The sequence below is a fragment of the Trichosurus vulpecula genome, chromosome 1 (assembly GCF_011100635.1).
Source record: "Trichosurus vulpecula isolate mTriVul1 chromosome 1, mTriVul1.pri, whole genome shotgun sequence".
NCBI lineage: Eukaryota > Metazoa > Chordata > Mammalia > Diprotodontia > Phalangeridae > Trichosurus > Trichosurus vulpecula.
Genome location: NC_050573.1, coordinates 149,283,381 through 149,308,469, shown reverse-complemented (window position 1 = coordinate 149,308,469; position 25,089 = coordinate 149,283,381). Strand labels below are relative to the sequence as shown.

General features: G+C 40.8%; 1 protein-coding gene across 1 annotated transcript in view; it reads left to right on the top strand.

The window, feature by feature from the left end:
• MATN2 (matrilin 2) overlaps positions 1–25,089 on the top strand; it is a 199,912-nt gene that overhangs the window by 97,894 nt on the left and 76,929 nt on the right. Inside the window, exons 4-5 of the mRNA XM_036742359.1 lie at positions 102–224; positions 23,284–23,406. Of these exons, the coding sequence (XP_036598254.1) occupies positions 102–224; positions 23,284–23,406 (246 nt within the window). The remainder of the gene's footprint in view (positions 1–101; positions 225–23,283; positions 23,407–25,089) is intronic.

The window sequence follows — 25,089 nt, the reverse complement described above, 5'->3', positions numbered from 1 at the left end:
TGTAAAGGTGGATGGAGGAGGGGAGAAATTTGTTTAATTGAAATAAATTGAACTGATTAAAGTATCAATTTTTCCAATGTCTTTTGTCTTTTCTCTTTCAGTGGCCCACATGTGCAATATTCTGGAGCATAACTGTGCCCACTTCTGTATCAACACACCTGGCTCATACCTTTGCAGATGCAAACAAGGATATATTCTGAACACAGATCAGAGAACCTGTAGAAGTAAGATATCTTTTTCCCCCTAATTTGGTTATACTTTTTCTTCCTACTCATCTCTCTTTTCTCCTCCCCTTCTTTCTCTTATTCCTTGTCCTCTTCCTGCTTGTTTTTCTTTTCTTTCTTTCCGTTTCTCTTTTTTCCTCTCTCCAAATAGATCTACATTATTTGAATTTTCTCTAAGATTCAATTCCTACCTTTCAAAAAGAGCTCTCTTCCCCATGACAGGGCAGCTAGATGGTACAGTGGATAGAGCTCTGGGTCCAGGGTCAGGAAGACTCAGCTTCCTGAGTTTAAATCCAGCCTTAGACACTTACTAGCTGTGTGACTCTGGGCAAGCCACTTAACACTGTTTGCCTCTGTTTCCTCATCTGTAAAATGAGCTCGAGGAAATGGCAAACCACTCTAGTATCTTTGCCCAAAAAACCCCAATGGGGTCATGAAGAATTGGACATGACCAACATGACTGAACAATCCCCACGACACCTAGTAGAATGCTAGGCAAACAGTAGGTGCTTAATATGTGTTTGATTCAAATGATTTCTTTAAGCTAAACTTACCATGTATGTGACTTTGAGCAAATTGTTTAACCTCACTGCGTTTCACTTTCCTCTTTTATAAAATGATGACTTTGAATAAGATGCCCTCAAAGGTCCCTTTCAGACTCTGTGTACCCTGATGATGATGATAACAACCACTACTACTATTAAATTCAATAAAAATTTATTAAGCACCTATTATGTACCAGACACTGTGCTCAGTGCTTGGGATACAAAAAGAGGCAAAAACAGTCCCTGCTCTCAGGGAGTTTGCATTACTACTGTTCCTACTGCTCCCACTGCTGCTAGCATTTATTTATATGGTGCTTTAAGATTTGCAAAGTGCTTTATCATCTCATTTTACCCTCACAACAACCCTAAAGGTAGCTCCCATTATTTTCCCCATTTTACAAGCAAACTGGTGAGGCTAAGAGAGTTTAAGAGACTGGTCCAGGGTCATATATCTAGTATGTGTCTGAGGCTGGATTTGAACTCAGGTCTTCCTGATTCCAGGCCCAATGTTCTATCCATGGCACCACCTGGCTGTCTATGTGTATTTCCTTTGCACAGGTCTCACTCCTTTGCTTAATAGTTTGTTGAAGATCACTCTAACTTATTCTCTCATTAATTATTCCCTGAGGGGTTATTTCATTGTTTATTCTCTTCTCACTTTTGATAAGAAGTGAACCTGAAGCACAACCATTAACTCCATCGGCACTTACTATTTCCTGGCCTCTTTTAGAGGTGGGCAGGGATCAAGTTGCTTTGGTGAAAAAGACTTTAAGGTCTATAAAATAAAAAAGCAAACAAATATAAAATATCAATAGGGCCCTTGAGCACCTTTCAGGTCAGACACCAAAGACTAGACAAATAGGATGATATCTGAGCCAGCATGAGGTCATCTGCCTTTGAGAAGACAGTGGTGCTCTTGGGTATTAGCAATATTTCAGCAATATTTCCTCTCATTTTAAAAAATGAATAGGTAGTAATACTGTATTAGCAACAAACTCTAGCTGAGCATATAGATATGTATGTATAAGTTCCATAAGGTTCACTGTTCCAAATGAATAAAACTTAAAACAATTATAATCTGATACATATTTAATGATGAGCATAATTGTTATCATGTGATATACTAATTGGGTATAAATCAGATATCATATATTTAGTCCATAAATGGACAGCCATATTTTTAGTTTTCATATTCTTATTTTGTCAGTCCTCTGGTATCTATAATCAATGACAATGTCAATACTTTTCTACGTATCAGGTAACATTTAATCATCACTGTTATTTTCAAAGCTGTACCTAAGGTAGGACCATTGAGGTCTTTCCCCTAGAGCAGAAAATTTTTAAGGGTGCTTATGTTGTTCCTGTTTAGTCATTTCAGTCCTGGCCAACTATTTGTTCCCCCATTTGGGGTTTTCTTGCCAAAGATACTGGAGTGGCTTGCCATTTCCATATCAAATTCATTTTATAGATAAGGAAACTGGGGCAAACAGGGTTGCATGGTTTGTCCACAGCTAGTAAGTGTCTGAGGCTGGATTTGAACTCAGGTCTTCCTGACTTCGAGCCCAATTCTCTATCCACTGCACCACCTAGTTGGCCCCCCCAAGAGGACTTCTAGCACTATCCAAAGGTGGGCTACCTCATTCCCCTCTCCAAGTCCTTCTTGTACCCACCACCTGTAGCCTCAATCTAGGGCAAAATTTCTGCCTCAAACTGCTTGGTCTTGGTACTGGGAAATTTGGAAGACTTGAAGATAGCAGAATAGGAAGAAGCAGTACCACCCAGCTTCCCCCCAAAGCACTCCAACAATGATTTAAGGATGATGGACCAAGAATGATTAGGAAATCGGAGGAGAAACTACAGTGGGTCATTTTTCCAGCCCAAGGACACAAATTCAAATCACAGTCAAGTAACCAGGGCAGGAACTATGAAACAAGGGTAGGCAGGGACCACAGACTAAGCACTCAGACCTCTAAGCTAGGCCAGGAGCACAGAGAAGCCCAGAGCTGATCGCAGACTCATTCTGGACCCAAGACAACAGCAAAGGTCCCTCCAAATGGGTGCCTAGAGCTCTGAGTTAGGCCAGCCCAGAGTAGACCACTGACTCCCTGGCCCAGGCCAGCAGTGCTAGGCTAGAGTACAGAGTCAAACTTGCTGAATTAGGCCAGCAGCTTGAGATACCTAGAACTGATCACGGACTCAGTCATAGTCCCAAGCTAAACTTGAGAAGTCTCCTAGAGGAGCAAGGAGCTTGATTCAGCACCTAGAGCTTTAAGCTAGCCAAACAACACTACTCTCCTCCCCCTAGACCAGCAACTCAGGATCTGAAGAACAGATCCAGAACCCAATGCTCCTAGCCCAGGGTTGCCTAGAACAGATCATGGATCCAGGTCATGCATCCACCCAGTAGAGCAGCAACACAAGGGAGGGTTTCCCAAGGGAGCCTGTATCATAGATTCAGCCCCCAGGACTCCCAGCTAGGCCAGCAACACCCAGTTGCCCAGAGCAGATTACTGAAAGAACAGAAAAAGATAAAGAGCTATTATCATGCCAGGGATGCCAAAGATGTAGACCCAGAAGGGAGAAATAATTCTGAAACACCTATAAGCAAAGCCTCAAAAAAACCCTACCCACATCAGAATGATATTATAAATGAAACAAGAGTGATAGAGGAAAGAATTAGGAAAGAAATGACATCTATGAAGGAAAGACTTGAAAAGAAAATTTATAACTTGGCATAAGAGGTACAACAGATTCCCTAAAAATTAGAATGGACCAAAGAGAAATTAATGACTCAATGAGACTACAAGAAATATGAAAACAAAGTCAAAAGATTTTTAAAATAGAAAAAAGTAAGCTATTTCTTATCAAAAACAACTAACTTGGAAAGAAGATCAAGGAAAGATAAGTATCATTGAACTACCTAAAAGCCATGACTAAAAAAAGAGCCTCAAGAAATCATGATAGAAAACTACCTATATCTCTCAGAACCAGGGGACAAAGTGAACAAAAGAAAGAATCCACCAGTCACCTCCTGAAAGAAACCTCAAAATGAAAATTACTGGGGTTTTCATAGCCAAGACTCAGAGCTTCAAGGTAAAAGAAAGACTACTACAGCAGCTGGAAAGGAAGAATTTAAGTATCAAGGAATTAGTTGGTATCTCATAAGATTTAACGGCTACCACGTAAAGGAGAAAACATGGAGTATGTTATTGCAAAAGCAAAAGACATGGGTTGACAACCAAAAATAATTTGTGATAGGTGATGGACTATCCATGCAGAGTGAGAGGTATTTTTGTACATGGCCAGTGTGTGAATGTGTTTTGCTTGAGTATGGACATCAATTGCAGGAGTTTTGTTTTTCTTTTTATTTTCTCCTAGTTTGGTGGGGGATGGGGAGGGGAAGGTACAAGAGAGAGAAGGAAAGAACATAGATACTTTTTCATGGAAAAATAAATTTGATTTAAAAATAAAGTTAGAGGGATTAAATAGTATTGTTCTGAGGTTTCACCATTCACCCTAGCTCTTCCCTTGCCCATTCCACAATGGGGGCAATTGTTTTATCCCTTTCTCTTCCAGGCAGCCACACTACCAGGCCTCTCCTCATCAGTGGCCAGTACTTCAGCACTGTAAAAACTTCAAGGAATCTCAGGCTTGCCTCCTTCCACCCTCATGGCTGTGTCCCAGATGATCCTCACCCTAGTCCTCATTTGCCCTAGGTGCAAACCTCAATAGATCAATTCACAGTTACAGTTTACCCACAGGCCAACAGAGAGACATGGTAGATGTGAGTAGGCTGCAACATAGAACAGTGAAGCCTTTTGCACAAGAAGCTGCATAAAAGGTATCATCAAAGGAGGCAAGCCAGTCTTGCAGCAAGAGTGAGAGTGACCAATGGACACCTTTTGTGCTATATTGGCACCTAGTCAGTATCAAGAGTCCTAGACAAAGGACCCCAGCACATTGGGTGGAACAGCAAGCACCCTAGCACACCCAAGATGGCCTGCTAGCACACCCAGGATGGCCTGCTAGCACAGGTTCTTTGATATGCTTTTAAAGGAAAGATAGCTCTTAAAGGGGTTAACAATCTTACTTCTATTACATTCACTGCTCAAGGGAAAGGTCAGCACCTTGAATTTGGATAAAATGCAAACAGAGAAATTAGCACAAAAATCAACAGACAGAGCTCCAATCTGTCTGAACAAGGTAATTCAACCGCCTACATACACCAGTGGATCAGGGGAGCATCAACACCATCTGAATAGTCCGGGCTCTTAACAAACAGCTACTCAGAGCCCTGCCCAGGCAATCAAAAGATCCTTCTCATAAGTGAAACCCCCAAAGCAAAACTTTTTAGGGTAAGAGCCAGAAGGCATTCCAACCATTGTGACTCAGTGCCTAATTAGTTTAGTACCAAAAGGTGTGAAAGCGTTCCTACAAGCAAGCCTCCCCATAAGCAAGCTTCCCCTTTAAGCAAGTTCCTCCCCCAGTGGGCTCTATGTGACTCGGGATGTATCACAGCTGTGAGCTGAACACATGTGGTCACGTTAGCCTATTAATGGTTGGGGAAGATCTTCCTATTCCATTAACATTACAAACCCTTGTAGAGGATTTTCAGGACACATGGACAAGAGTCACCAGGATGAAAAGGCTTGTGATCCTCACTGGGTCCTTGAGGTCAAGAACTGTTTTTGTCCATTTATTTTTGTATCCCCGGCATTTGACACAGTATAAAACACTCACTAAATGCTTAATACATGTTTGTTGGTTGATAAATCAGTCGATTATTGCAGAGGGTAACTGCATCAGTGTGCTCACAGATCCACAGAAGTGAAGAAGTTTTTCTTTAAAACAAATATGTCAGAACTTATACATTAAATTAATGTTATCCTTCAAAATAGTCCCCTGAGAGCTTATTCTAATAATTTAGAATCCTGTTTTGGAATTGTCTTCGAGCCTCATATGAATAAAGAAGGGAGAAATCCAACTGATTCACTTCTAAAGACTAGGACTGGAAACACAAATGTTCCTTTCATTATTTTTTGCATATAGAGCATTCAGCATTAACACTGGGTGAGGAAAGATGAAAAAAAATGGGATTTTTCCCCTCAATGTCTTGGAGTCAAGAAGACCTGGGTTCTGATCCCATCTCAGACCTTCTTAGCTATTGTAATTCTGGCATGTCATTTAATCACTCTGTGCCTCAGTTTACTCATCTGCAAAATGAGGAGGTTGGACTTAGGGACTCTCACATCCCTTCTATCTCGCAATCTTGGATCCTAAGATTCTTCCATAATGGCCCCATTTCTGCAAGATGTGACACTGTCCAGATGCCCCTTGTTTCCATCACTGTCTTTCGTCTTTCCTTTCAAGTTCCTTTCAGATGCCTTCCTTCCTTCTGAGGATGCCTTTCATCTCTTCCTTCAGTCAGATTCTTTTCCCTCTCACACAAAAGAAGGATTCAGCCTTGGTTGCCTATGTGTATGGGATCTGGTTTGTTGTTCTTTATTTTATTGTTTTTAAAGACTTTCCCCTCCCCTTCTCATTTTTTCTGGAATATATCCTCCCTATCTGGAAGCTCATGGAAATCCAACATTTCAGAAACTTCGTTTGGCAATCAGCGTCAACCTTCCTGTCCAATTCTCTCTTTTCTCTGTCCCAAACAACGTGATAAATGCATTTAAACTGCTTTCATTCTTTGGACAAGTTCCTGTTGTTTTTTTCCCATGCTGCATATGTTCTTTAATGAGTGTCCTTCCAGGGGGAGGTGGGAAAAGGCCTGGAGGGAGAAGGGAGGTATGTTCTAAAGCCAGATCCATAGCAGAGGCCTCATTGATGCAGTGGGAGGATTTGTTGGTGGGTAGAGAATCCAGGCAGTCTTTAGCTCTCATAGTCTATATACTTTTGTCACTTGTTTTATCAGCTTTAAGGAAGCTCTAGCTTTCCTTCTTCAGAGTATAGTACACTGTCCTTTCCTCTCCCTTCCCCCCCTCCCCCCACCCCAATCTCTTAATGGGCCAGGGAGCTTTGCTTGGCTTAACAGTGGAAGACTACATAACATGCAGCCAGATCTCACAGCAGCATGCTGTTGTCCCAAGGGGATTGGGCAAAGAATGATAACTCATGACTACTCCGTTGGGGAGGGATCCACAAAAGAGCTTGTTCTGCTGATTGTGGGTCTGCACCATCGTGTTTACATTTGAGGAACAGCAGAATTTCCTCATTAGCTGCACCACTGATTTTTGGTCTTCCACGTTGCATATTTATATTTCTAAGTTCAGGAATCAGGCTATCAACTGAATTTTAATGAAGGCAAAATAATTTATATAGATTTATTGACCTGCATTTAATCTTGTTTCTAAGTAATTTTCCTATGTCACTAGAAATATTGACTTTTTTCTTTTGTTCTGTTCCTTTTTTTATGCCTGAGTCACCTTTCTTACCTAGGCTGAAAATGCAGGGCTACTCATGCACCCAATCGCACTCTGTTTGGCATGGGAGTTTTGATCCTCTGTTTTCCAACCCGAGTCGGTTTGCCCCTCCTTACAGAGAACTCTGTGGCCCTCATTTCTGGGGGCTTACCATATATTAAAGTCTAACTTAGTACGGACTCCCCAATCAGCTTAGCCCACTGCACCTCAGAACGCCTACGCTCAAGAGATCCACTAACCTCAGCCTCCTTTTAACAGAGATTATAAGTGAGAACTACCATGTACCATTTAATTATGACATTTCTAAGGCATTTTACAGATGAGGAAACTGAGGTACAGAGAAGTTAAGTGATTTGCCAGTCTCACACAGTGAGGAAGTATCTAATGTGGGATTTGAACCTAGGGGTTCCTGATTCCACAGCATTAAGGAAAAACTCCCATTTTTTCTACCTCCCTCTCCGATGGCACAATGGGCCTGGAGTCAGAAAGACATAAATCCAAATCTGGCCTCAAACTCTTATTAGCTATGTGACAGTTTTGAGATAGTCCTCTGGCATAAGGGACCCCCTGCAGAGATGTAAGTTTCCTCTGTTGACCCTCACTTTCTACAACTGGGTTCACAATGTCATACTCACCCAATGTAGGCGTGGATGTCAATAGGTTAAGTCCTTGCCAGGGTACCCAGTTTATGTCTAAGGAAAGGCCCGTGGGCCAGCCAGAGACATCAGGGAAAACAACTCCTTAATAAATTTGGATGCTGCAAATAACACGTAAGACAATAAGAATTAGTTCAATGCAAAGCTTTATTGCAAGCAATGGGGAAGAGAGGGAAGGGAAGTAGGAAAAGTGGACCGACATACCCCTCGGGCAAACCCCCTAACAAAGAGTATAACTCGCCTAAGGACATCTGATGCTTTAGGGAGCACAGAGTCCATTCAGGAGGAAGAGGGTGCGCCGGCCAGGAGATGTGCTACTATCTGGAGGGGAGGGTGTGCTCCAGATTGCTCTTCTGAGAACAAGGTTCTTATACTATCATTTTGGTTGGCCTCCCTGAAGCTCGTCAAATTGCATAGCAGGGCTCAGGGCAAATAATTATTTGGAGGGGCTTATTATTAGGGAGAAAAAGAAGCTGGCAGTATACAAAATATTATTTGGGGGACGTAACTGTACCAACCTTCACGAAATGTTTTTGTCAGTATTTTTTCATGAGTATAGTCTATAAGGCTACAGCCTCCCTTAAGGGGGCATTGTCATGATGGTCTCAAAACCATCAGGCCTAATCTTCTAACAATGGTTTCCATGCATAGATTCTATAAGCTGCAGCCTCCATTAAGGAGAAACTGTCTCAAGACCCTCCGGCTTAATCCTTTAACAGTTACCTTGGGCAAGTTAAGTTTAACCACTTTCTATCTCAGTTTCTTCAACTATAAAAATGTGAATAAAAATAACATCTACCTTTCAGAGTTGTTGTGAGGATGTTATGAAATAACTAGGGTATCTAGGTGGCACAGTAGAGTTGTGGCCCTGAAATCAGGAAGACTCATCTTCCTAAGTTCAAATCTGGCCTCAGACACTTACTAGGACCTGACCCTGAGCAAGTCACTTAACCTTGCCTCAGTTTCCTCATCTGTAAAATGAGCTGGAGGAGGAAATGGCAAAACCACTTCAGTATCTTTGTCAAGAAAACCTCAAAAGGGGTCATGAAGAGTCAGATAGGGCTGAAACAACTGAACCACTACAAAAAAACATTTGTAATGCACTTAACATAGTACGCAGCAGGTGCTTAATGGATACTTGTTTCCTTTTTCCCCAGAACCACCATATACATAGATATGATATAGATGTTCAAGGCTCTGCCTGTGCAATACTGGAAGGTAATAAGAGGAAGACTGGTATTACGATTCCTAGTAACTCCAATTTTTAAAAGTAGTCTAGTTTCTTGGCATGTCATTATAGTAAAGTGTAAACTTTTTGAGGGCAGAAATCAATGTCTGTTGGATTGAATTCCATTGTAGACACAGGCTTACTCAACCTGTTACAGTTCTTATGCTCTCATATTCAGCCCTCCCCAACCACCCCCTATTTTCACAAACATGAACACACACAAAGGCTTCAGAAATCTTAAAATTACAGCATCTGTCAGGACTTCTCACAAGTGGGCATTCAAACTCATTTGCTAGACCCAGGCTGGAGGACCTACCTCCATACTCAGACCTTCTTCTCCCTAAGATTGTCACAGATCAAAGCCCAACATAGACACAATTCTATCACAGATTGCTGGGTATCCCCGCTTGACACCCCTCATTCACCCACTCACCATGAAACTTTCTAATCTTCATAGCTAATCTCAACCTTTAACAGGGATGTCAAGAAAGATTCACTTTTTAACCCAGTCTAAGAGTTCTATAGCACACTCTCTTCTCATTCTGCCATCGACCACTCTAAGCAATAACACTTGGGAGGGACCCTGTGTTCTTCAGCCCTCCTCCATACCTTCTGTTAAAAATGAGCAGAGGCTAGTTTCCAACTACACTTACTCGATTGATTACCAGTTTTTTTATACGCCTTTCCTGTATGGGGGATGGGGAAGAGACGGGGAAAGGGCGGAAGATAGGGTATAATTCACAATTACGGGTAGCTGTGAATCTCCCTTAAAAATATACTACCTGTCATACTGGCATGTAAACGGTGCTTTAAGATTTGCAGAATTATTTACACACATTCTCTCATTTGATCAGTCAATAAACATTTACTAACCACCCACTGTATATCAGACACTGGTGATGGAAAAGCAAAAAAATGAAACAATCCCTGCCCTCAAGGAGCTTACAGTCTATTGGGATAGACAACGCGTACAGTTATAAATACAAACAAAGTAAATAGAAGGGAATTGTATAGGGAGAGGTGGAATACAAGCAGCACCAAGGATCAGCAGAGGCTTCCTGTAGGAGGTAGACTTTGAAATACCTCCTTTACTGGTGGAAGCTAGTAATTTTCAGAGGCAGAGATGGGGTGCATTCCAGACAGCTTACACAAAAACAGAGAGATAAGAGACCATATCATGTATGAGAAACATCAAGAAGGCTAGCTTGGCTGGACCATAATAATGAATAATAAGGCTGGAAAGGTAGATTGGAAATAGGTTGTAAAGAGCTTTAAATGCCAACCAGAAGAGTTCGTATTCAATCCTAGAGGTAATAAGGACCCAATGAAAAGTCTTGAGCAGGGGACATGATGTGTACAAAATGCTACGTTAAGAAGATTAATTTGGCAGCATGTAAAATGTCTTAGAGGTGGAGGAGAGCCTGAAGACACAGGATGCTAGCTAGGACATATTGCAATAGTCCAGGCATGCCATGGTGAGGGCCTGAACTAGGGTGATGGCAAGAAGATGGGTGAGAGGCATTGGGAAGGAAAACTCAGCAGAATTTGGTGACTAGATGTGTGGGGTAAAGGAGAAGTAGGAATCAAGGGTGACTCTGAAGTTTTGAATCTGAGTGCTTGGAATATAGTGCCACTGAGGAAAATTTTGATGTTGTGGGGACAGGGCAGAGTCTTATAGGAAAACAGATTAAGCACTGCTCTAAGTGCTGAAGATAGATACCAAAGGAAAAAAAAAAGAAAGCAGAGACAGCCCCACTCCTTAAGAAGAGTACATTCTAATGGGGGGAGAAAGTGGTATGTGTGTGTATGTGTGTGTGTGTGTGTATACACACACATACAAACACATATATAAATACATAGATATATGTATATTTAAAGATATCACTGTCACTTCAAACTCAACTTGTACAAAATTTTATACTATATATAAAATTATGTGCATATATGTACATATATATATACACATAAACACACACACACAATTTTGTGCAAGTTGAATTTGAAGTGACAGTGGTATCTTTAAACGGAAATGTCCCAATGACAGTTGGAAATGGGGTATAAGAGCTCACCAGAGAAGTCAACTAAGGAAGTGTAGATTTCATAGTTATGCGTGTAAAGGCGATAACTTAAACCATGAAATTAAATGGGATCTCAGGGAGAAAGTAAAGTGATAGAAAGGCCAGGTATCAAGGATTCAGATTCCCAATACATACTCATTTAGGGGAGAGAAGGAAGAAATGAATCATAGATAAGCTTTCTCACCCCTTGCTCAACCCTTCTCCCAAAAGTCTGTATTCAGCATTAAAATAAACAGGAATGATGCAGACCTGTGGCAAGGACATTCTAGCTGTAAGCAAAGGTGCAGCTATCTGGAAGGGGCAGGCACCAGACTTTCTTTGTACTTACATCAGGCCACAGTGCACGGGCACACAAGGCACCATCTTGCAGAAAGGGTGCCTTCAGGTAGTGGCCAACTGATTGTTTGACTTGAAGGACCATATGCTACTGTGTACACTGATGAATTATGAGCTTTTAGAGAATGTTGAGCTGATTAGTTTAATGAGCCACATATATTCTAGTAGGGGCAGGAGTATGATGTACACATCAGGAGAAAAGGGTACATGAACTTTAAATAGCATAAACTTTCATTAATTTTTACAATCAATCAATCAATAAACATTCATTGAGCAGCTAGTATGTACCAGGCACTGCAGTAAGTGCTGGGGATACAAAAAGAGACAAAAGACAGTCGAGTACCTAAATTCGGCAACTTTCTAGAGCTCCCAAAAGATGACATAGCATAATGGTTAGAGAAACAGCCTTGGAATCATGAAGACCTAGGTTCAAGTGCAGCTAGGTGGCACAGTAGATAGAGCACTGGGCTTGGAATCAGGATGACTCATATTCATGAGTTCAAATCCAGCTTCAGACACTTACGAGCTGTGTTACAGGCAAGTCATTTAACCCTGTTTGCCTCAGTTTCCTCATCTGTAAAATGAGCCGGAGAAGGAAATGGAAAACCCTTTCAGCATCTTTGCCAAGAAAACCCAAAATGGGGTCATGAAGAGTTGGATGCAACTGAAGTAACTGAACAACAGTGGTGGTAGTAGTAGTAGTGGTAGTGGTAGCAGCAGCAGCAACAGCAGTGCTGTTTGTAACAGTGTCTTTGTAACAAAAGTGAACCTGTCCATACCCTCAGTCTCCCTATAAATCTATTTAAATAATTGAGTTTTGGTTCCAGAATTTTTATCCTTTCTCATAAGAAAAGCACAACCTTGTTTAGGGAGGAGATCAGAGAATCGACATAGTTAAACTGACATAGGAAAGGATCTAAAGAACAGCTGGGACATGTTTGATAAGACAGGTTTGTTTTCTTTCTTTTTTTCAATGTAGAAGTACAGTTGATGACTCATATGTATTGTTGACAGTCTTTAAGCAAACTGCAGCTGTCATAATAAGCTTGGGGCCTCTGGACTCAATGAAAAAGAAGGAGGAAGCTCCCAAACACAGATGATGGATTTTGCCTGTCTTTATTTTCACTCACTTCTTTGTCTGCCCACTGGTGGTAAATCAACTCTCTTTAAACTGTTTTTGGGTTTTGGAGCAAGTTACGTACTCTATTCATTCCAAAGTATCAGTAACTAGAAAAGTAGACATGCTTTCTACCTTGTCCCATTAAATGCATTTTGCTTCCAAGGCTTTGAATTCAATGGAAGAAGAAATGAGGGAGCTGAATAATTTCTAGTAAAGTAATTCATTTTTAATTTGCTTCTAAAGTTGAATTTAATTCATCATTGCTGTGATATCTTTCAGACTGAATTCTAGTATATCAAACAGCCTGCAAACCTTCTAATATAACACAGGCTGCTGTGAGCCAAAAAAAACCCAACATTTTTGCCCTGGTATTCCCACCTGGGGTAACGCAATCAACATTTTTCACATCATATGGGTTGAGTAGGGATAGCTTTACCAAGTCATGAGTATTTAAAGTAAGGCTGCCTGTGGTTCTCTTGTGGGAGCTCAAATTTCTGGAAGTTTATCTTTTAGAGGGAAGTTTTTAGCCTCAACTTTGCTATTACAGGCTTATACTTTACATAAGCTACAGGAGCATAAATTAAGATTAAAAAATCTCCCCTAAAATCTTCCTAAAAATTGAGAGGGGAGCAAATGGATTTTGCTGAACTAAAGTTGTCTTTTGGAATGGGGACTTTCAAGGTTTGCCCAGAGCTTTTATTATATAACATAAAATTTCCTATTCAGCTGTGCAAGAACAATTCAGCCTTAGAATTTACAAAGCAGTCTTACTTGCCAAAGAGGGATTTTTTTTTAAAGCTTGAGTCTGATATTTATGGCCATGGTTTTTCTAGGTACTTAACATAATAAAATCATCTTTATGAGCACTAATCCTGGTTAACATCATTGGGAACTGGCACCATTTGCCTTTTGGCCCTCCAACCGAATGCCCTACCCCACCTTGCTTGGCCTTCCTCTGGCCCTTGTCTGAGAGAGCTTGCTCTCCTTGACCAGTCATCCTCAGGCACCTTGCTAATTACCAGGTCCTAGGCCCTCCAAGCACCCACCCTAAACACTTCTCATTGCAATGCTCCTCGCTGTTTCCAGGCCTGTTGAGATTTATTTGTCTCTTGACAGTGCCTTAGAAGGTAGCAATTATTACTACTACTTCTACTACTACTACTACTACTACTACTACTACTACTACTACTACTACTACTAGCTTTCTAGCTAGCTATTTACATAGTACCTACGTTCCAGGTCAGGTATATGGGGTGTTTAGGGAGCAATAACACCTCTGGTGTGAGGGTTTGCCAAGCCCTTTTCAGGGCTGCTCATCCATCCATCTTTGGTGTCTACCTGTCGCTCAAAAAGTTGTAGCACATGCAGTGGCCATGCCCCAGTAAAAATATCTGGGCAAATGATAAACCAAGTTGAGAGTAACCAACATGGCCTCAAACCCATCAGTAGGTTAGGTAGATATCTACCCCAAGCATGTGAAGACTTCCTCGTTCAGAATGGGTGGATGAGAATAACTTGTTCCAATGGCCATGAAGCAGGGCGCTGTGTAGTGCTTAAAGCTTGGTCAGAAGTTGATGGTGCCAAGTCATCCATTGCATCCTGGGGCACCAGTCATCGAGACTTTTGTCCTGCCACTGGACTTCGATGACTCTGGAAGAGAGAGTGAAACTGATGACTTTGTGCCACTCTGCCTCACTTAAGTCCAATTCACCCATGAGTCAAGACATCATCCATGATGTCATTGATCCTCTTCAAAAATGAAGAACAAACAACAGCTATGTTCCAGGCACTGTGCTAAGTGCTTTATAAACATTATCCCATTTGAGCCTTACAACAACTCTGGGAGGTAGATATAACTTTACCCCCATTTTACAGTTGAGGAAACTGAGGCAAACAAAGGTTAAGTGACTTACTCAGAGTCACACAGAAAGTAAGTATCTGAGACTGGATTCAAACTCAGGTCTGTCTGACTCCAAGCCCAGTACTCTTATTTACTTTGCCTGATGCCTGGCTGCGCTAACTAATCTGATTAACTGCTATTGATAATAGAAGAGGGCTAGAGGAAGCACTCAGAGACCAGACATTTTAGCAAAGGCCTTCTGGAGATAGGGCCCTTACTTTTGTCACTGAAGCGAAACCAAGAGAGTAACTTAAAAAGGGGGATTTCAGGTAATTTAGGATCATAGATTCAGAGCTGGTTTGAGATGCCGTCTAGACAAACCTCCTCAGTTTTTAGGATAAGGGAACTGAGATCCAGAGAACTGAAGTGATTTGTCCAAGGTCACACAGGTAGGAAAGGGTAGAAAATCCTTCTGGCTACAAATCCAGAACTCTTTCCACTGTTCCTCAATGTCTCAGCACTCTAGACTAGAGGGTGGTGTCTAATGGAAAACAGAAACTTTAGCTTTTAAAAGTCCTTCATAACCTGACCCCACCCTCCTCCCCACCTTTCTAGTCTTTTTACACCTCACACCCTTCCCACATAATCTGTGATCCAGTGATGCCAGCTTCCTTGCCATTTCTGGAACAAAACATCTCCCAACTCTAGGCATTTTCATTGGCTATCACCCATAGCTGGAACTCTGTCCCTCTAGCTTCCCTGGCTTCCTTCAAGTCTCACCTAAAGTCCCACAACCTTCAAGAATCCTTTCCCAATCCCTCTTAATTCTAGTCCCTTCCTTGCGTGATTACCCCCAATTTATCCTGTTGACATCTTATTTGTACAAAGTTGTTTGCAAGTTGTCTCTCCTACAGGGATGTGGCAATTTCTTTACAAAGGGAGTATTTCCACCAGAATGGCCCTGTGGTTTTGGATGCAATCTGTTGATGCTCTATACTAGCCAAATTATTTCTTTTCTTTTTTTTAGATTTAAGCGTAAATCCATTGGAAACATTTAAATATTCTGAACTACTTTCTGAAGCATGACATGTTGCAGTTGGTGGCCAAATAATTTAATATTTTCCCAAAGGCTCCAAAGTGTAGACAGGGAGTTGATGAACTAAAATTTGATAGCCAAAGGGTTAGTACTTACTGTTACAGACACAGGGTCATTGACATAAAGCTAGAAGGGACCTTAGAGGTCATCAAGTTAAAATACCTAGTTTTATTGATGTGGAAATAAAGACCTAGATGGGTTAAGTAACTTGCTGAAGATCACACAATAAATCAAGTTTAAAAACATTTATTAAGCACCTACTGTGCTTAATAAGCCAGGCACTTTACTAAGTCTTAGGGATACAAAGAAAGGTAAAATCAGTCTCTGCCCTCAAGATGCTCACAGTCTAATGGGGCAGACAATATGTAATCAACAATGTACAAACAAGATAGGAACAAGATTAATTGGAGGTAATCTCAAGTGGAAGGCATTGGCATTAATGGGGACTAGGAAAAGATTCTTGCACATAAGGTAAGACTTTAGCTGAGACTTGAAAGAAGCCAGGAAGTAGAGGTGAGGAAGGAAAAAGGAAAAGCACTTTTAAGGTATAATCTGTGTTAAAAGCAGTTCTGCCTGAGATTCAGAGTAGAGCGTAAATGCTAGACCCACAGAGCTAAATTTAGAGTTTGTGACTAGGTTGCCAAAGAAACTTGTTCCTGACTGAAAGAAAACAGTCCCTGGAGTCCAAGACAGACAGCAGAAAGGACAGATGTTACTTTTTCCTTAGGCTTTTTTAATGGAAAAAAAAAAACTCCTAGGGCAAATAACTCTTTTTTAAAACGGATGGAAGGGACAGGAGTTCTCTAGTAATTAATGCATAATACCCAATCAATCTACTTTAGCCTGTTGTTCCAACACCCAAAGCCACTTTTAAGGTGGAAAATCTCTTCTCCCAAGAAGAGTCAGCATGAATTCTGTTTAGGCTTAGGAAGCAAACCCAAAGATAAGTTGAGCATTACTAAATTATATGTCAAGTTCAGTGAAGGAAATTATTTTGTGTCTGTCTTCATATTTCTTTAAATCTTACTCATAGTCTGCTCCTTTGATATTTCTCTATTGTGCATATTTCTATGCATTTATGACCTTATTGATGTGGGCACTCCCTCCAGTAGTGTAGATTATGACTCATTCTCATCTTGTATAATTCTTGCCCATGCCAGCCCATAACTCCCTCACACATGATCTAACTACGGTACTTGAGGCCTTGCTCTAGGGAAGTTAACATTTTCTTGGAATTCGTGTTATTAGATATAATATCTTTTATTAGAGAGAACATTTGTTGTCCCTCCCTCTCAATACATGACTCAATACACTTCCCAAAGACTAGCCCAGAAATAGGAAAGATCTAAGTTCAAGTTCTACTAGCTATGTGACCTTGACATAGTACCTAGCACATAGTAATCATTTAGTAAATGTTGGGTATTGGGGGTTTTTTTTGATTCATTCATTCATTGATTAATATTCTATTGTCTATGCCCACCACATTGCTATTTGGGCCACCTGAAAGTTTGTCATGGAGCAGCTGGAAGGTCAGTGAAAGGGCTATCCAATTTCCTAAGTGTAAGCATTGTAACTCAGTCTTCTGTCTTGTCCTGTTCAATTCTGGGCCCAGCTCACCAGCCATCTACAGGGCCTATTCAAAATATGTATCCTGATGAACCAATTCAATGGGCTACCCATGAGATTATAGATCACAATCTCAGCAATATGCATTCTTCATCCTCATGGCTTTTCTTTTTTTTCCAATTACACGTAAACACAATTTTTAACATTCTTTTTTTACGTAAAATTTTGAGTTCCAAATTTTTTCCCTCCCTAAGATAGTAAGCAATTTGATATAGGTTATATATATGCAATCATGTGAAACATATTTCTATCTTAGTCACGTTGTGAAAGAAACAGAGCTAAAGGGAAAAACAGAAAAAAATAAAGAAAATGAAAATAGTAGGCTTCGATCTGCATTCAGACTTCATCGGTTCTTTCTCTGGATGTGGAGAGCGTTTTCCATCATGAGTCTTGGAATTGTCTTAGATCATTGTACTGCTGAGAAGAGATAAGTCAATCATAACTGATCATCGCTCAGTGCCGTTACTGTATAAAATGTTCTCCTGGTTCTGCTCCCTTCCATGGTTTTTCCTGTAAGGATTACTAGGTCACCTTCCCCAGAGTGATTCTGGATCTTATGGAAAAGGCCCTGTAGTATTCTGAGGCTTGATTCAAGCAATTCCACAAAGACTGCTTACAGGCAAGGCCCTGGTGCTAGCACTAGAGATGCAAAGACAAAAATGAAATGGGTCCTGTCTTCCACGAGCTTATGTTCTCCTGGGGTTTGTGACATGTATATAGATAAATATATCCAAGCTTCTCCTAAAACAAAGTCCTATCCTTTGAACAACAGCATTCTTCTGATGAAGCTGCATAGGGTTGTGAGACACAGCATGAAATAATAGCTACCATTTATGTAGTGCTTTAAAGTTTGTGAAATGTTTTACATGCATTATATCATTTAATCCTCATATCAGCCCTGTGAGGTAAAGGCTATTATTATTCCCGTTTTATAGACGAGGAAACTGAGACTGAGGCAATGACATGCCCGAGGTCACAGGACAAGTCACAGAACAGGTAGGATTAGAATTCAGGTCTTCCTAACTCCAAGTCCAATACACTTGCAATACACTGCCCCTCTTAGCTACCTAAGAATATCACAGCTCTGAGTAATTAAAGTTGCAGGTCATTGGGGAGGTGCTGCATGGTGGACATGAACAGGCTGTTCTAGCTGCCAAGAATATGCAAGAGAAGTGCCATCAAGGATGCTATCAGAGAGAGGTATGAATCGAAAAGAAAGCCAGCCAGTGACGTAGTGAGAATGATAGAGAACCAGCGCTCCATGGGTATCCATTCGATATCAAGTATAACATCGCCTACAGGGTGGTGGTTGGACCCTCTGGGGAGGACTTTACAGGATGACTTAGATGAGGGTCATCCACAATCAGAGGGCATGGGTGGATTGCCATCTGCAATATCTTTAAATAGGACAAAACTTTATTTTAAAATGTAAAAACCATTCTTAGGTCAAGGGTGGCACAAAATCAGGCCTGAAGATTTGGCTAAAGGCCATAGTTGGCCTATTGCTTTGATGAATTACAGGATTGTAGATTGTAGAGAAAGAAACAAATAGCAGCCTAGAGGAACTTTGGCTTCTGATTTCACCAAACTCTTCCAAGCCCTGTTTCTTTTAGAGATCTTGGAGAAGATTACAGTGATCCCAACCCCAGAGGCCTTCCAAGTCGCCTCTGGGAGGTCATAGCACTGACACTCAAAGAACTTTGACTTCAAAGTCCTTTATCTCCTCCTTAGGTTTTATTACCAGTACAGAAAGAGCCTGCCCCATGGGATGAAAAACACTAGAAAATCACTGGTGTTTTTCAAAAGCCTAAGCTATCATTTGAAAACATCTGTATTGGTTTCTGATTGAAGTGCCCATTTCCAGAAAAACACTGCAGTTGTTTTCTCAAAACCCCGTCTGCATCCGTTGCTTTGTATTTGTTTAATTAAAATAATCCCCCACTACATCTTCTCTTCAGCCTGTGCAAATCTCCATGGTCATAAATCCCAGAGACTACAAAAACAGCATTAAAGGATGAGAACAAATGAAGCCAACTGGAAAGCTTTCCATTTGAGGAAAGGGGTTGGTGATTCATGAGTGTAAGTGTAAAGGGGGAAGGAGCTTAGCTTCATAGTGGACAGGAACTACCTAATCATTAAATGACATCCTGGTTTGATTGGTCAACAGCCCTTGTCCTTGATAGGGCCATCTTTCTAGCAATAATCACAGCTAGCTATTTTTAGTCCAACCTCCTCATTTTTACAGAAGAGGAAATTAGGAACTAGAAAAACTCAGCGATTTGCCCAAGGTTACATAGATAAGTAAGCCGTCCAGCCAGGATTTGAACCCCTGATTCCAAATGCAGTGCTATTTACTCTACACATACAATCACTTCACAATGTATTACCATACTTTGGCAAATCATGAAGATACATGGGGTTGTCATGTCCTGGCTTTCTTCACCCTCAGGGGCTGTCTGCTTGCCTGCCACATGTCTGGCTTCAAATGCTTACACACCCACATTCCAGTCTTCCAAAGTCAAAAGCCCAAAAGTTCCTCTGAAGGCTCATATGCAAATTAAACAGGATCATCAAGATGAAAAGGATGCTTCCAACTGCTGATATCACCCACTTATGGTTAATCCAGCCAACAGGGAAGTGTGGCCACAGTTTCCAAAGAGAGCAGAAGTTCATAACAGGAAGCTAAATGAAGCATATTTCATGAAGCTACAGAATTTAATAATCCCCAATCCTGGACATAGCATTTCTTCTTGGGTCCAGAAAAGGGGTCTTCAAGGTGGGGACAATGACCTGACCTCAGGGGGTATGTGATCAACCAATTAGAGGTATAAGGTTGGGACCCGCCCTGTGATAGCCAGTCTAATTCAACCCATACCTACCCTTTTCCCCTAAAATTCTGTCCTGTTCTTCCAATGGCAAGCTTTCCTCTTCTGAGATGGTTGTTTGTCCTCTCAGTCAGTTATAACCTAAGCTATGGTTGAACAATTTCATCAAAGGGCTGCACTTGAGGACCTAGAGGGCCACATGTGGCCTCGAGGCCACAGGTTCCCCACCCATGATTAACCACTACCTAGTCACCTATAGAGCAGCTGCATAGTTACCCATGGAAAAATTTTCCCCTGCACACACACACACACATGCACAAAACATGCATATTTACTTTCTGACCCCCAGATCACCTCATGACTAGGGCAGACACCCCTCAGAGGGCCAGTTCTGTTCTCTGGGGTATTGACTAATAAGTAAGAGCAATCCTTATCTCCCCTTTTCGAGTTAGTTGGGACAGAATGAGCTCCATTGGATGAGCAGACAGGGATGGGTAGTCATCTGAATTTCATAGTTCATTACATTATTTTCCTCCTCAAAACCTGTGCTTCTTCCAAGCTTCTCTATTATTGTCAAAAATTGTCTAGTTTTACAACCTTGGTATCATCTTCAAATCCTCATTTTTATCATTGATTATCTATAATTTATCTTGTATATAACTAATTCTTTACATGTTCTCTCCCGTTGGACTGACTATGAGCTTCTTGAGAACAGGGACTGTTTTTTGCTTTTTTTTTTTTTGTATCCCCAGCCCTTAGCACAGTGCCTGACACAAAATAGGTTCTTCATAAATGTTTGTTGACTTGTTGACTAGCATGCTATTCAGAGCCAGAAGACTCAAAAAAAAAAAAAGACAACAAATCCAAGAGATTAAGCAATAGGAAGCATAGGAAATGAGTCCACGGGTGATAGATCCAAATCCGAGGTGCAGAAGGTAGTCTATCTATGCAGAGGAAACTTAGGAAAAAAGCCATGGAAGGAGAAACATGGAACACAGAAAACTCATGGTTTGGACCCTACAAGGAGACTGCTTGAGCCATTGCCCTGAGCTGGCCATACTGACTCCTCCACTTAGCAGCTAATGAGACATGAGGTTTGGGATTTTTTGAATAACATTTTATTTTTTCCCAATTACATGTAAAAACAATTTTGAACATTCATTTCTAAAAATTTTGAGTTCTAAATTCTCCCCCTCCCTTCCTGTCTCCCTCTCCAATATGGCAATAAAGTTTATATGTTATATATGTGCAATCATGCAAAATGTACCTTCACATTAGTCGTGTTGTAAAAGAAGACGCAGAACAAAATAAAAAATCCCACAAAAAAAGTGAAAAATTGTATCCTTTGATCTGCATTCAGATTCCATCAGTTCTTTCTCATGAGATTTTTATAGTGATTTGGGAGCTTTCCCTTGGACCACTCCAAGAGAAGAATAGACTATTATTAATCCCATTTACACATGTGGGAACTGAAGCCTAGAAACATGATTCAAATCTAACACACTTTCCACACTTTCCACCTCTCATTTATTAAACAGATAAATTTCTCTTTATCATATTGAACAAAAAACCCCATGAATGTTTTCTGATTCCATGCCCCCCACCCCTACCCCAGGCCCTAGTGAGGAAATCAATGTCAAATTCATTTCTCTTACACGAGTCAAACCATCTTCTGCGCTGGGAAAGCATTACAAAAAGAGCTCGTTTGTTGAATGAAAAAAATGAATCGGTGATGGATTGATGACCTCTTTGACCTTTATTACCCTTTAATATACCTCTGAGTTCCAATCTCATAAATATATTCCTGTAAATGCATTCCTACAGGTTTTTCTGAGTAAAGAGACAGAGCTTATCAGCACCTTGTGAGCACTTAGCAAGTGTTGACCAAACAATGATGATAATTTATGATAAGAATCCAGGCCCCTTTAGTAATTTGCATTCTCTAGCACTCTTCTCTAGCTTTTCCATTTATCATTTTTCCCTCGGCTATTTATTAGGGGAAATAAACAGAGGGAGAGACGGTTTCAGAATTTATTTTAATAGTAATCACTGGTATTTATAAAGAACTTTGCAGTTTGTAGAGCACTTTCTATTATTTCATCAGAGCTTCACAGCAATCCTGTAAAGGCAGAACTACAGGTGTTATTATCCCCATGTTACAGATGGGGAAACTGAGGCCAAGAGAAGTTAAGTGACTTGCCCATGGTGTTTGTTGCCTTGAGATAACTAATAAAAGTCAGAAGTGGGGTTTGAAGCCAGGTCTTCATGTCAAGTCAACAAGTATTTATTAAGCCTTGTGTCAGGCACTTCCTTAAGGCTTGAGGAATACAAATACAAGCAGAAAGACCATTCCTGCCCTCAAAGAGCTTACTTTTTTTTTAAGGCAATAGGGATTAAATGACTTACCCAGAGTCACATGGTTAGTAAGTACCTAAGGTGTGATTTAAACTCAGGTCCTCCTGACTCCAGACCCTGTGCTCTATCTACTGTGCCACCTAGCTGCCCCAACGAACTTACATTCTAATAAGAGAAGGCAACACATAAAAGGGAACTGAAAAGGTTAAGAGGAAGAGATTAAGATACCAGGAGTACAGCCTGGAGAGGAATAAAACCATGGTGTCCTGGATGGCTTTCTTAAAATGGCGGTTGTGGAAGGAACCATTTAATCAGAGGGAGAAGCCACAAGACAAAGATACTTTCAATGTGCGAGATCCATGGATGTAGTGAGCTTCCAGGGTAAAGAAACTTCTGGAACATTATAGAGAAGATCCTGGAGACTCAGGAGTATAACCCAAAGAGGAATGAAGAAATAATCATGACTCCACTTCCTGCACACTAACTAGTGCACCCCATTTACTCCTAAGATGTATTTGACAAGGAATATATCCTGATGTGCTGGTATAAGCTCAAGAATTCTTGGATCTGTCATTAGTTATATGGGTCATGTAATTGCCCTCTGCCTCACTCTCCCTGTCTATAAGATGTGAATGACAGTGTTGATCCCTGGTGGGAGGAGGGTTGGTAGAAAATTGTTTGGAGGTGATAGAGGACAAGATTTGGTTTGGTTTCAAAGTACTTTTAATTTTATACAGGTAAGAACTGTGTCTATGGTGTTGTCCTTGCACTGTACCTAGCACGGTGCTTGATGCAGGGATAGTAGGCATTCAAATTTAAAATGCTGAAGAATATAAGTTAGATTGTCTTGTGCTTTGAAATCATAAAGCTGTGTCTGTGGTTTCCATACAATCATCATCTTCTAATGGCATGATGCTATGTTTCAGTTCAGGATCTATGTGAAATGCAGGACCATGCCTGTGAGCAGATATGTGTGAACGTTCCTGGATCCTATGTCTGCCAATGTTATAATGGTTACAACCTGGCTGAAGATGGGAAGAAATGTGTCAGTGAGTATTGATGTTAAAGTGGTATATTATGGAAGAATCAAGTGAGGGGAAGGGAGAAGAGGGAACCAAGGTGAGAAGGAACTCTATGTGTTTCCAAGTCAGCAGTTACAGCTGCTTGGGTTTAACCCCCACCCCATCCTCCGTCAAATAGAAGCTGATAGCCTCACAGGCTTTTTCACAGGCACACAGACAAGAGTAAAAAGAATTTCAAAAGGCATTCCCCTAGAGTGGAATTGGCCTATTCTTCCTGGGTTGCCTTCATAGCCAAGATGCCAAAAGCAGAAGAGCGGGGCACCATTTAAAGTGAAAATAAACCAAGATTTTAAATACTTTTCTTTCTTTTTTTTCTTTTTTCTTTTTAATTTACAACACTCGGTTCCACAAGTTTTTGAGTTCCAAATTTTCTCTCTCTCCCTCTCCTCCCCCCTCCCTTAAATACTTCTTATATTCATTCTGAAATGACCAGAAAATATGGCCATAATTGGATCATGTAGAAAGCAGACCCTAAAAAGAAATTTTTCAGTCAGCTGTTGGTTAAACTAGATGGCCTCTGAGGTCCTTTCCAACTCTTGAATTCTGTGATTCTGTGTGTGGAGGCCAGATGGGCCCTAGGTAACAGGTTGAGGAATGTCTTGATTACTGAGATAGAGAATGAGGTGGTTAATTGGGCTTGGAGCAAAGCTCTGGGGGATGCTGGAAACCTAGCTGAGGGTAGGCATATTAATATGGGGAGATGTGTAGGTAATGCTTAATTTGGAATGTCATAGAATAAGCACCCAATTGGCACAAGGGATAGTTTAAGTTAACTTTTGGGGTTCTCTTTGCAATTTATTGTTGTGATTTGACATTTACTTGGCATATGATAATCAAGAGATAACAGTGACTTGTTACCCAGGAGCTAAATTAGCCAAGTTAGCTAACAAGCCAAACTTATTACTAGTTATTTTCCTGTTTCCCATAAGTAGATAAGACTACCCATCCTCTTTCCCGTATATTGGGCCCAAGCAGGGAATGAAAGAAAGTGGATCATGGAAGTGTAAAAAGGGCCCCCAGAGACCATTGGGTTGAACCCATAGTTACATAGAAATACTCTTTACAACATCCCAACGAGTGGTCAACCATCCATCCTCCCCATCAACCAGTTGCAGCAATGGCTTACGGTTACTTAACTACCTTCTTAAGTAGCCTATTCCATTTTAAAATAGCTCTGTTAGGAATTTTGTCCTTAGATTGGGCTGGAGTCCATCTCTGCAACTTCTACCTATGCTCCTAGAACTGTCCTCTGAGGCCAAATAAAACAAATCTAATTCAACTCAGTTCAATTCAGGAAATGTTCATTAAATGCTCATTACGTGCAAGGCACTGGGAAATACAGAGACAAAATGACAAGCAGTCCCTGCTTTCAGAGAGATTATATTCTGCGCATCTCTCTTCCATATATTCCCCTTTGAATAATTGAAGAGAGTGATCATGTCACCTCTTCTCAAAATTAAATATCCTTGGTTCCTTCAACCATTTCTTTTGATACAGTTTAAAATCAGTCAGTGCACAAGTGTTTATTGAGTGCCTATTATGTGCCAAGCACTGCACTATCACCATTTTGGTCACTGTTTTACTCTGGATGCTCTTCAGATTATGAAAGACCTTCCTATGGGAATCAGCAAGTGAACAAGCATTTATTAA